At 44.4% G+C, this 12198-nt stretch overlaps 1 protein-coding gene across 1 annotated transcript; it reads right to left on the bottom strand.

Annotated features, from left to right (window-relative positions):
* Positions 1-246: 246 nt before the first annotated feature.
* coq8b (coenzyme Q8B) lies at positions 247-10546 on the bottom strand. Its single transcript, XM_068706727.1, has 16 exons — positions 10457-10546; positions 9473-9654; positions 9207-9357; positions 8780-8985; positions 8443-8509; positions 7769-7843; positions 7271-7390; positions 7109-7194; positions 6344-6484; positions 6172-6253; positions 5101-5194; positions 4408-4549; positions 3686-3793; positions 3548-3613; positions 3268-3354; positions 247-2407 (listed from the first exon to the last, which is right to left on the bottom strand). Coding segments are annotated over exons 1-16 (1950 nt in total). The 5' UTR covers positions 10458-10546; the 3' UTR covers positions 247-2065.
* Between the last annotated feature and the right edge of the window lie 1652 nt (positions 10547-12198).

Raw genomic sequence — 12198 nt, 5'->3', positions numbered from 1 at the left:
CTGAATAAGTGATTATTTGGTCGTCCTAAAAGTAGTCAAATGTAAAGTCCCCAGTGAAGACGGTTGTCTCTGTGTCCAGCAGCTACAAATGAGTCATTAGTAGTATTAGTAGTACTTATGTTTAAAGATATGTGTGAGAGGGATCTTTAATGATATTCAGTCTAAACGTATTTTACTGGATTTATCTGCCTTTAAAATATTCAGAGATAGATTTTTAACTGCTAAAAAAGGCGACCCCTTAAAACCTTACTTGTCCACAATGGTTTATACAGTCCTGTCAAATATTATGTCGATACAAAATCAGCTTAAAAAGTCATAAAATGAAATAAAAATGGAAAAACAAGCAAACAAACAAGAGGTAGAAAATTAACAATAAAAGTTGAATTTAGTAAAAAGCCTCAGTGTTCACACAATCACTGCCTTTCATCCAGCGGTTGAAACAGAGCGCGCGCACACACACACACACACACACACACACACACACACACACACACACACACACACACACACACACACACACACACACACACACACACACACACACACACACACACACACACGTTCTCCTGACGGGTTCTGAACCTCAGAACTGGTCCTGGTAGGAGTCCTCGTCCTCACCAGTCCAGTGAAGAGAAGAGCCAGTTCTCCTCCGACAAACTGAAGCCAGCTGCTTCCTACACGCTGAGAAACCGGCTCAGACTTTCCGTTACGTGAAACTGAAAGAGAAGAATGCTCCTTTTTTTTGTTTTTTTTTCCCCCTCTCCACATGTGCTGCAGTTACTAACTGTGGCCGATTCCTAAAAAGGGTACAGGATGCAACAGAGGGCCACTAACAGCACGCACTAATGGAGATCCAGTAAAAAGAGAGGCTCCATCAGGTCTTTACGAGGTCAGTGAAAGCCTCACAGCTCCTGTGGTGTGAACGACATTCTGAGAGGGATGAACATTTCAGGGCCGCAAACTGAGAAGACGGAATAAGACAGCGCTGACTTGACCTGCAAATAGTTTCTGGGAAGAGAGAAAAAAGAAAAAAAAAAAAAAATGAAATGGACCCATCAACGCCACAATTAGCTCACATCTCACATTTAGTTGGACGGTCGATAGAAGAACAGCTCAGAGTGGAGAACGAGGTCAAACATGTCGATATTCCCCAAAGAGGTCTAGAAGAGAAATGGAAAGATCAATGGAGAGAAGGAAGTCCTTCTATGACAGCTGCCAGAGAAGCTCAAAGTGTGACGCAGGGAAATATTATTTTATTTACTGAAAAAAGAAAAGCCGCATAGCACCCCTAGCCTTGTAGGTTACAGAACTTATCTCTGTCATGGAGAAGCCGTGAAAACGGGCCGAAAAGCATTTCACATTATGGAGATTTATGCCAAACATTCTCCATAATGCACGGCCGTTACTCACTGGCTTTCTATTAGGACTATCGCATGTCGTCTGCCAGGCTTCACGCTCAGGATAAAGAAACGTACTTCGCAGCACATTAAGAGTTAAGAGTCCTTCTAACGCAAAGAGAATCCTTGAGACAGAAGACGCATGTGTTCTCTTGTAGCATGGTGGACCATGCTGTGAAAGTATTCATACGTTCTAACCAGGGGGAGGAAACAGAGGAAATGTACTTTATGCATTTTGAGAAACTGCGACTGAGATGTAACCATTGGGCCATACAAATAACACACACACACACACACACACACACGCCAAATGAGTTAAATAATCCTGTCTTCAATTCACATATTTAATCAGTAATATAACCGTTTTGGGCATCAGTGTATATATATATTTTCTATGGCACAGCTCACATTCAAACTATCACATTCCCCGTCAGTCACTGCACGGGACAGTGAGAGCTTGAGTCGGGCCTCGACGAGTCAGCGTTGGGTCGGGGTCGCCCCCACCCAAATTCCTTATGACCTCACGCCGCCGTCAGTGATGTTGTGCGTGAAGGAGACGACGGTAGAAAGTCACGGCCGTCTTTAGAGCTCGCTGCCAGTTACTGATGAAGTGTCCATCTTTTCTTGTCTTTACTCAGCAGCTCGCTCTGGAAAAAGTCCAGGAGCGTCTAAGCACTGGCACTGGCCCGGGCCGCCTGCTCCGCCTCCTCCGCCTCCTGCTGCTGCTGCTGCTGCTGCCTCCGCTGGTTGTAGGCGTTGTACACGTCCAGGAACATGTCCCTGCACGATATGCGCGCCTTCAGCTTGGAGCAGATGAGGAAGGAGCCGGCCATCTTGCGGTGGAGGGAGTACGACTCCTCGGGCGGAGGGGTGAGGCGGTGGCGCAGCATGACGGGGAGGAGGCTCTGGACGCGCTGGGTGGTGCTCTGGGTGCCGAAGTCGAAGGGCTCCACGGACGAGAAGGCTTCGCCGAGGATCATCACGGCCTCCACGTGGGCGTCCTCAAAGGCCTGGTGGGGGGGGGGCACGGAGAGGCGTTACAACGGCCGTGTGTGTGTGTGTGTGTGTGTGTGTGTGTGTGTGTGATGATGATGATGATGATGATGATGATGATAGAGCCTAAAGTGTGTATACTATTCATGGTATATGTACACATTTTCATATCTCCAACTTCAAATAAATAGTGTGTATTTATGCATAACAAGTAGTTTTCTCTACATTTTACACATAATACTAGGGCTGGGCGATATTTTTGACCAAATACCTCAATATTGTAGGGTTGACTATTAGTTTTGACTTTCACAAAGTACTTCCAGAATGAGGTTTTTGATAAACAATCATCAGTAATGTTGATATTATGATTAAGTGTCCGCTAAGTTCAGAAAATGGCATCACTTTACTGTAACGTAAAACCAGGAAAAGACGAAAAGCATCTTTACACTTAATAATTCTTCTTCTGTTGTAATGAAACTCCGGCACAAGAATTCCCTTCAGGATTAATAAAGTTGTATCTTATCTTATATTACGATATCCAAAATCTAAGATGATATCTTGTCTCATAACAAGATACTGATATAAATGGCCCAACGCTGCATAATACGAAGGAAAACACCAAGAAAGAAACCACACGAGATGACACTTGCTGCAGCGCTCACTCAGAGACATCATTCCTCACATTTAAAAAGTAAAACCACGAGCTCTTAAGTAAAGACACAACAGAAATGTAGGGAAGAAGGTAGCATCCTGCACTGTAACCACGGGGAGAGAGAGAGTGAGGCAGAAGGAGGACACAAATAAATGCAGACGAGCGAGGAGGATAAACCATATCAAAAATAAATGAAGCACGGCGGCAGAGACCAAAATACCTCACCTTGGCCTCGAAGCCTGTCAGGAACTTCAAATCCTTCGATTTGGAAAGAACGGTGGCTCGATCGCCCACGGAGGCCGCGTGCACCACCTGAACACACACACACACACACACACACACACACACACACACACACACACACACACACACACACACACGATGATGTGGAAATGTGTGTCATTTCTTTTCTTCCGATTTTGACTCTTTATTAATTAATTCTTTATTAAGATAAATCTTGTTGCATGACTCCTGTTGTGTGGTTCACTGCTGGCCGTCGTCGTACCTGTATGTAGTCGTCTGTGAATTTCTCTTCGTAGCCTCGGCACGCCCCAAAGTCCAGCAGGACGATCTACGGATAAGATGGGAGAGCGTCACATTTGGTCCGGTTAAATGCATTCGGTTAATGCCTCACCGGCCTCACCTTGTTGGTGTCCGAGTTGTAGAAGAAGTTGGACCAGTTGGGGTCCGTCTGCATGAACCTGAACTCAAACACCTCCCTGAGGCACAGCTGGAGGATTTTGTAAGAGATCTGGAGACGAGAGACGAGGGTTAGATGCTGTCAGACGCTCTGTGTTTTACGGTTTTCACGGCTGTCTTTTTCACGCTCGCTTGAGGTCCTGCTCGACAATTTGCGGGCGAGAAACTTGTTTCTATGAGAGTTAATGAGCAACGCCTCCGCTCAGTGCTGCACCCGTCACATCATGTCATGTGAGTTACAAATAAAAGTGCTTGTGTCCTGTTACCAACAACGGGTGGAATGCAGGTATACGATACATTTATTTGCCCGAGAGGAGGAACAGGGCGGCATAATCAGCTCCTTCTACTCGTCAGAGGGTTTCGGCTCTAATTGGGTCGCACAATTAGAAGTCCAGACTGTGATGTTCTATCAGCCTGTTCGTGTTCCGTGACCTTTCTTTCACTTCCCATAAATAGATGTAGATAAATAGATTCCAGCACTTGTATCACTTGGAAGTGGTTTATAATTCCTGGTTTGCTGACGTAATGGAGAAAATCGAATTGAGCTTTACCACCTAATACAAAAATATTTGATAATGTTTCCTTTAAAAGAACATTCTGCTGCAGTCCGAGAGAATTAAGACACATTCCCAGACTTCGGGGCGCCCGCTGACTCGTTCCCCGTACCTCGTTCCTGGTCTCCTGGTCCAGGTCTACGCAGCGGTCCAGTGGGACTCCTTGCACCAGATCCATGGCCAGCACCCTGCGGCCCGACAGCTCATCGATCACCTTCGGGATTTGGAAGTACTCATTTCCCTCCAGCATGGACCTGGAGGCCAGACATAAACGATCCGTAAAAAAATAAATAATATATATATTAAAGGTGCAGTGTGTGGGATTTGGCGACATCTAGTGGTGAAGTTGCAGATTGCAACCAACTGAAACTTCTACCATGTGCCAAGCGTGCGTGACGAGATATTGGGACATAAATAAGGTTGTTCTTTGTAGAAGAGAACAATAAATATCCTGGAAATGATTGACTTCTATTTTTGTATGACAATAATATAGTTAGTTGTAAGTGTAGCAGGAGTAAAGTACCTTTTAAAAGAACATATAAATGATAAGAAACTAAGAAAAGGAAGTACAAAGCTTTTGAATATCTGGTGTTTTAATAAAACAAACGGAGCTACCCACAGTCTATGAGCAATAAACATGAAGTTCAGTGGCAGGAGCAAACATTTAGCGAACGGTCTGTCCAATTACACCCTCCTGAATCTTTATGGCCAATTTGATGTGGTTTGTATTGTGTGCAGTTAAACGGCGTGTAGCGCCTCACTAGTGGGGTTCAGTGGAAGAGGTTTTATGGCTCAATAAACCCACCTGAACTTCTTGGCGCACTCGGCCTCCCTCTTGTAGTCGCACTCCCACGCCAGCTCCCTCTGGAGAACCTCTAAGCTGTTGTCTGCAAACAGACCTGAGGAAGAAAAACAAACAATAACTCAGCAGGGGAACAGTGAAGGCAACATGTGTGGAAAACATGTGTCATGGCGTCTGCGGGACGGCGTGTACATTACAGTGGATGACTACAGAACGGTGCGATCGTCAGTTATGATAAATAGTTTCATGTTTTTGACACAAGTAACGGCTGCAGACGTCCTAACAACTGTGTCGCCTAGTTATGAGCTGCTGCTGCAGCAACAACAGCACCACCTCATGGTCCACACTGGAACATGCTGGAGTGAAGGAACAGAAGGGAATCAATGGCAGAACAATCTATAGTCGCCTCCTAATGTAATGATGGAGGGCAACAGCAACACCTTGTAAAGCTCAAGCTGCCTCAAGATGCAGAATAGCTTGTCCCGAATATGATGTTATTAATTAAATATTATAATATGGGGATTGTAACACAGATTTGAGTCACGGGTCGGATCAGGACAAAAGAAAAAAAAGGGAGCAAATAGAACATTTAGAGATGTCCCAGTCGCACTTTTTTGTTACCAATTGGCGATCGTCGGTGGTCCAAATTGGAACGATACAGATCATTTCTGTTGTTTATTTGTTTTCACCACCGTCCTGAAAATCCTTTCAACCGCTCTGAAGTCAGTGTAAACCATCAAAAACTCTAAATGTTCTCCCTTCACTTTGTTGTAGTCGTCTATAGTGGTTACTTCCATAAAACCCACAGTTTAAAGGATTATGATTTAATGATTATAAAGCTCCTTGGAGCTAATGTTAGAAAGATAAACAGCTCATACTTCATCTCTAACATCTATTGCTCAATGCTCGTTTTCCCTGAACGGAGCCTGAACGCATCATAATGTAACTCAATGGAACAGTTAGTTGCACTGTCAGCGTTACTAGCTCTCCTGCTGTTCATTTCAACACTGATTTGTTTTTCACATCGGAACATCATCGGGGACGTCACCACCGATTAGAAGGCGTAGTCGTTACCTCCTGGCAGGGCCACGCTCATTTTCAGCACCGACATCAGGTTGTTAATGTCACTGTGGATGCTCTCCGCCACGCCGGGGTACTGGGAGGAAGATGTGAATGAACAGGATGACGAATCAATGCAGACAACGGTTGATAGGGTTATTATTAGAGAGACGGCGTGTATGAATACCTGGATCTTCATGGCGATCTCTCTCCCGTCTTTTAACACCCCATGATGCACCTGGCCGATGGACGCCGCGGCAAACGGTTTGTCTTCAAAGGACGACAGCTTCTCCCGCCAGTCGGGCCCCAGCTCCTCCTCCAGAACTTTCTACACGATCAGAGAGAAAATAAACAAACATGTATCTGAACTTCACATAAATCAAGCTGCACCTGTGAACTGGCACACAAATGAAAACTCTGCGTCGTGTTTCACTTCAGCAGAACTCAGATTTAAACTGCAGACGAGCATCATCTGGGAACGTTTCTTAAGAAATTATAAATTGGGAGCGTTCATGCTTAGGAGTTAGGGAGCGTTCATGCTTAGGAGTTAGGGAGCGTTCATGCTTAGGAGTTAGGGAGCGTTCATGCTTAGGAGTTAGGGAGCGTTCACGCTTAGGAGTTAGGGAGCGTTCACGCTTAGGAGTTAGGGAGCGTTCACGCTTAAGAGTTAGGGAGCGTTCATTCTTAGGAGTTAGGGAGCGTTCATGCTTAGGAGTTAGGGAGCGTTCATGCTTAGGAGTTAGGGAGCGTTCATGCTTAGGAGTTAGGGAGCGTTCACGCTTAGGAGTTAGGGAGCGTTCACGCTTAGGAGTTAGGGAGCGTTCGCGCTTAGGAGTTAGGGAGCGTTCGCGCTTAGGAGTTAGGGAGCGTTCGCGCTTAGGAGTTAGGGAGCGTTCGCGCTTAGGAGTTAGGGAGCGTTCGCGCTTAGGAGTTAGGGAGCGTTCGCGCTTACGTTCATCTGCCAGGCCGGCATGAAGTCGGCGCTCTGCCGGACCCTCTCAAAGATCCTCTGCAGCTGAGGGTTGATGAAGTTGTTGTCTGAAGAAGGAATTATGAGAGAATATCAGAAATCCTCTGCGACTGCGAGGACGTCTGGCCGCCGCTCGACGCCTACCTTGAATGCTGAACATCTGCCCGATCTTGAGCGCAGCCCCACGGACCTTGCACAGCGTGTTGACTATTCTCTCGGCGTTGGCCTCCGACAGCAGAGGAGAGTCCAACAAAGCGCTCTCGTCTACGAAACGGATCAGAAGACACAGGATCATTAGCGGTGATGTAAAGCACAGCAACAGCATGAAGCGCAACCAGAGTAATTTGTCCTAACAAGCGTCTTCAAAGTGCTCCATGTTAAAGATTAAGCTCCAGCCTTTACTAGCCAGTAAGAAAGCAGCATGTAACAAACGCCATTAAACACCGTTCATTTAACACATATTAAAGCCCGTCTTCAGGTCCTTGTTAACAGCCTTTGATGTAATGTCTGTCCCGGGGCCTGGCAGGTTGCTGACACACGAGAACCTTCTCCGGGGGCCGAGCAGCTGTCCATCCGTCTGCCGGGTCTGCGCCGGACCACGCGCTCTGTCACCGGACGGGAGGACAGAACGGTGCTCTTTACCTCTTTTTGGTTTGCCTGCCAGAGACTGTTTTGCCACTTCTGCGATGGCACCGATCCCGAGTCCCACCGCCAGTCCTGCAGCACGGAGACAAACGGGAGATCACTTCATTCAGGGGACCGCTGACACGCAGCTGCAAAGCGCTGCTAGTTGAAGAGTGAAATCACATTTCATGATCTGATATCTTCTGCAGAACATTTTGGATCTAAAGAGAAGTACTGCAAGTAAAGACAAAAACGGACCAGGTGACCCGTCAGGTGACCCGTCCTCCGATGTATTTGTAGGGGTGTCTCTGCATTGCATCAGATAAATGTTTATGGGAGCATTATCTAATGCGCAGAGTCACTTTTCTTCCCATCTGTTCATACATTTGTGACATTTAACAGCTGGTGTGAAAACGCCAAAGAGTTGTGAGTTATGTCATTCACCTTCCCGTATGATATTCTTATTGTGCTGTCAGCGTTGGTATAGTAACGATAAAACACCGTTGAGTAGATTTGACTGACGTGTGAATTCTGACAATGTGGTTTTTATTTAAAGCTACACTGTATGAGTGTAGTTATTGCTCCCTGTGCTCTTCATCTCCAGCAGAAACATTCTCTCTTTGAAGACGGTCAAACAAACAATAAACAAATATGAAACGTGCAACAACTGAAACACTAATGATCGTTCTTACCCCCAAAGTTAACCAGCCTGCTGATTCTTGTGGCGGGAACCTTGCTCTCTCTGGCACGGTCACTCAGCTGAGGGAAAACATACCAGAGCATATTTTTTTTTTTTTAAAATTAATAACTACCTTTGATATGATCACTAAAGCTGTTGATCAACTCTTGACTTGTGCAGAAAGAGAAACAAAGATATAGAACAAATTATAAGGTGATGTGGAAATGTCAGTAAAAAAGGTTTTGGAAACACTGACACACATTACACAACTTGACTCACAGACATATGTTTACATATATATATATACACACATACATACATACATCTTTTAAAAGTCAAACTAAACCCACCTTCTGTCTGACAGGTTTGATCAGGGCCTTCTTGGCCTCCCTGGCCTTCTTGATGTCCTCCGGGTTGAGTCTCGCCACCACCGTGTCGTGGACGGACCTGGTCTGGCAGTAGTACCGGTTGAACCGGGGGGTCGTGTGGAGGAAGCGAGCGCTCTGTCCCGGCCAGCCCGGCCCTGCAGGAGCTGCCTCCGGGGAAGGAGGAACTCCTGTAGTAGGAAGAACCCACATGTGAATGTCAGACTAGTTGACGGACAAGAAAAAATGTATATACTCTCCAGTTTTTTCAAGAACTTGAATAATCAAAGGCAAAATACTGTCTACAAATTAGCACTCAAAGTGGAAATATTGAGGATACTTTCACAGTGGATGCCTGATATGAGATTTATTGAGATTATTCCCTTTCTTTCCTCCTGTACATGTCACATACCTGTCGGCGTCTCTGCTGCTGCTCCAGCTTCCGCTTGGCGTTGCTCCGGAGCATCGGAGGGGAACTCGGCTCCCGTGGCCCATTTGGCTGCTTCATCGGGGTCCACATTCTCCCAACCCTCCGCGTCCGGGAACACGTCCTCCTTTGTTGACTGTTGGGACAAGTCATTTAGCCAAATAATTACTAACCTGTGCTGCATCTAGCTGTATGCATGAGTTGCCAGAGCCTGAAGTGATGGAGTTCTCGCTCTATGCAGGGATCCTTACCGCAGCGCTGCCGCCACTGAAGCCGCCCACCAGTCCCTCCACCGCATCCTGAGCCGCTCTGACTCCAGCTCCCACCGTGGAGTTGCAGGCCATAAACTTGAGGTGTTCTCCCTGAGAGCAAACCAGGGCGGAGCCCACTTTACCTGCCCCACGCAGCACCTGCAGCACCTCTGATAGCATCACTGTGAAGAAGAGAGGGGGGGGGGGGGGGGGGGGGTAGAGAGAGAGAGAGAGAGAGAGAGAGAAAGAGAGACAGAGGGAGAGGGAGAGAGATAGAGAGAGAGATAGATAGATAGATAGATAGAGACAGAGAGAATGAGACAGACAGAGAGACAGAGAGGGAGGGAGAGAGAATAAGAGAGACAGAGAGACAGAGACAGAGATAGAGAGACACAGAGAGAGAGAGAGAGAGAGAGAGAGAGACAGACAGACAGCGAGACACAGAGAGAGAGAGAGACAGAGACAGAGGGAGAGAGAGACACACAGAGACAGAGAGGAGGGAGTCAAGTTGTGTAACATGTTTAGTGACATTAAATAAAAAAAGAACATCAAGTACCAGACAAACCCCCCCCTCTCATAAGTAAATGTTTGCAAGAGAACACATCTATAAAAGTATTTCCAGCGATGTCCAGAACATTGGGACAGACACACGTTATAATGTTTAACCTTGGATATGATTGGCTTCACATGTGTCAAGACATGCTAATGTGTCATGAACACGTGCCCCCTACAGTACGGTTCACGAGAGACCGGCAGTCTAGTGAAATACAAATGCAAACCATGTTTACAGAAGGACAGCCATTACCTGTTTTACTACGTTAACTAGTTTATTAGCTATAGCTGCTGTATAGTCGGTGTCTACGATGTTGTGTAGCGTCAGTAGCTGATGATATTTATACACAGGGTTTATTCTTCCACATGAAACATATGTATATATAACTAATTGCATGAATCATTCTGCTGTTGACAAATGAAGTCACTCACTTGTCCTGAAGCTGTGTTATCCAGGTTTTCTCTCGGTGACTGTCCTGCTCCACCACCGTTGGGACTGTTTTGCAACGATTTCATTCACCGGAAGTTCAAAATTCGACTGATTTGACTGGGAACCAACCACAAAGCGAGTTTTTAGCCAGTAGGCGGAACCCGGATGTGAAGGGAGGAAAGGTGTGTTCTTTTAACCAATAGCAGGGCAGAACACTACATGTGGTGTCAGCGTTCGGCCAATCACAGACAACATGAGGCGGGCTTTAAATGGAACAACGTCGAATGAGAATTAACACATGTAGTGTTTCACAACATGACGATAAAGAGACAGTGCAAAATACTGACAGTCAAAATGAAGTGTCAGGGGGTTAATTCGCAGAAAATAAGTAAAATAGACATGAAATAAACACATACAAAATAAAAGAAATACATAATAAAGAAAAACCCGAATATATAAGGCACAACTTCTAATTAATTAGCTATATACTTCACAGGTAACGCATGCCCTACGGCCTTTCATGGCCTCTTTGTTAATACAGCATTTAATAGATTTTTATGTAAAGTTAAAAATCTTTATAAAAACACTAAAAATTGGTCTTTGGCTTGTAAAATTCAACTTGTGAATAAAGAATTTGGCGAGAATAATCAATAGATTATGATTCCTTTCCTCAAACTTTTTGTCATATTAATAAAAAATAACATGTTAGCAAAACAATGCAAAATATTTGTACACTGATAATAACATTTAAAACATCTTCTATGACTAGCAAAGCCAGAAAAGATCAGGCACAGTTTCAGAGCCGTGCAAAAAGTATAAATTTATATTAAATTTCTTTAAAGAAAACCTCTCTAATCGTATCAATAGTTGTGTTGCAATGACCAAACTTTTATCCAAGGAAAACTATTGGCAAAGTTACTCCAAAATGTAAAGACATAACGCTTTGTGACATCAACACACTGTTATAATTCCAACAGGATGTGAGGAAACATCCGCTTGATACGAGAGAGCCTGACATAAAGCCACAGCACTTTTAATCATCGTTAATGCAGCGTTTGTCCATTAAAAATAAGACAAGGAAGAAAAAAGAGGGGAACGTGCTTGTCCTATTTTAACAATGTACCAGCTGTAATGATGTGTTCAGTGGAGCAGCCATGCATGAGACTACTATCACTGCCCGAGCAGTTATGTTTGGATATTTTGCTTTAAGGTAGATTTGTTTATCTCACAATATGATTTATGATTTCTTAATTTAAATTCAAAATAGTTTAGAGGACGCTGAGTTAAATGGCAAGGCTGTCATGGGGTGTAGATCCCAATTAGAAAAGTTATGCAGAAGAAGAAAAAAACGATCGCAATGATAGATTACAGAAGAGTAAATTAATTCCCAATAAACAATAATTAATCTTCATCTTCATCTATCATCCTCGTTTTGAAAGAATAGTCAGGATAGCTATTTATTTGATATCAAATTAGATATGTGTATCCAAATATAAAGTAAAAACAAATAAAAACATAACTATGTTTTTAAGTACAACTTGCTTGGTATAATCAATTAGAAAACAGTAATTTCTTAAACGATAACATGACATCATCATATAATCACAATATGATTCCACAGAAAAGTGATGAATAATAATGAAATTGCCCTACAGACTGTATGTTGCAGAATGGAAGTCTTTTGAAATACTTTGTTTCCTTAAAACAGAACAGTTTTAGGATTTGCATGATCATCTCTAACTGT

The sequence above is a fragment of the Cebidichthys violaceus genome, unplaced genomic scaffold (genome assembly GCF_023349555.1).
Source record: "Cebidichthys violaceus isolate CVI_PGR_0920_01 unplaced genomic scaffold, fCebVio1.0.p SCAF_1, whole genome shotgun sequence".
In the NCBI taxonomy this organism is placed as follows: Eukaryota; Metazoa; Chordata; class Actinopteri; order Perciformes; family Stichaeidae; genus Cebidichthys; species Cebidichthys violaceus.
This window is presented reverse-complemented; position numbering and strand designations above follow the sequence as displayed.

Bases quoted from the DNA above. Each gene is read 5' to 3' on its own strand.
- coq8b (XM_068706727.1), bottom strand. The intron at 7,844-8,442 runs GTAAGAACGATC...TCCGTGCTGCAG, and splicing joins CAGGCTGGTTAACTTTGGGG to GACTGGCGGTGGGACTCGGG. The intron at 7,391-7,768 runs GTAAAGAGCACC...TCCGTTTCGTAG, and splicing joins GGCAGGCAAACCAAAAAGAG to ACGAGAGCGCTTTGTTGGAC.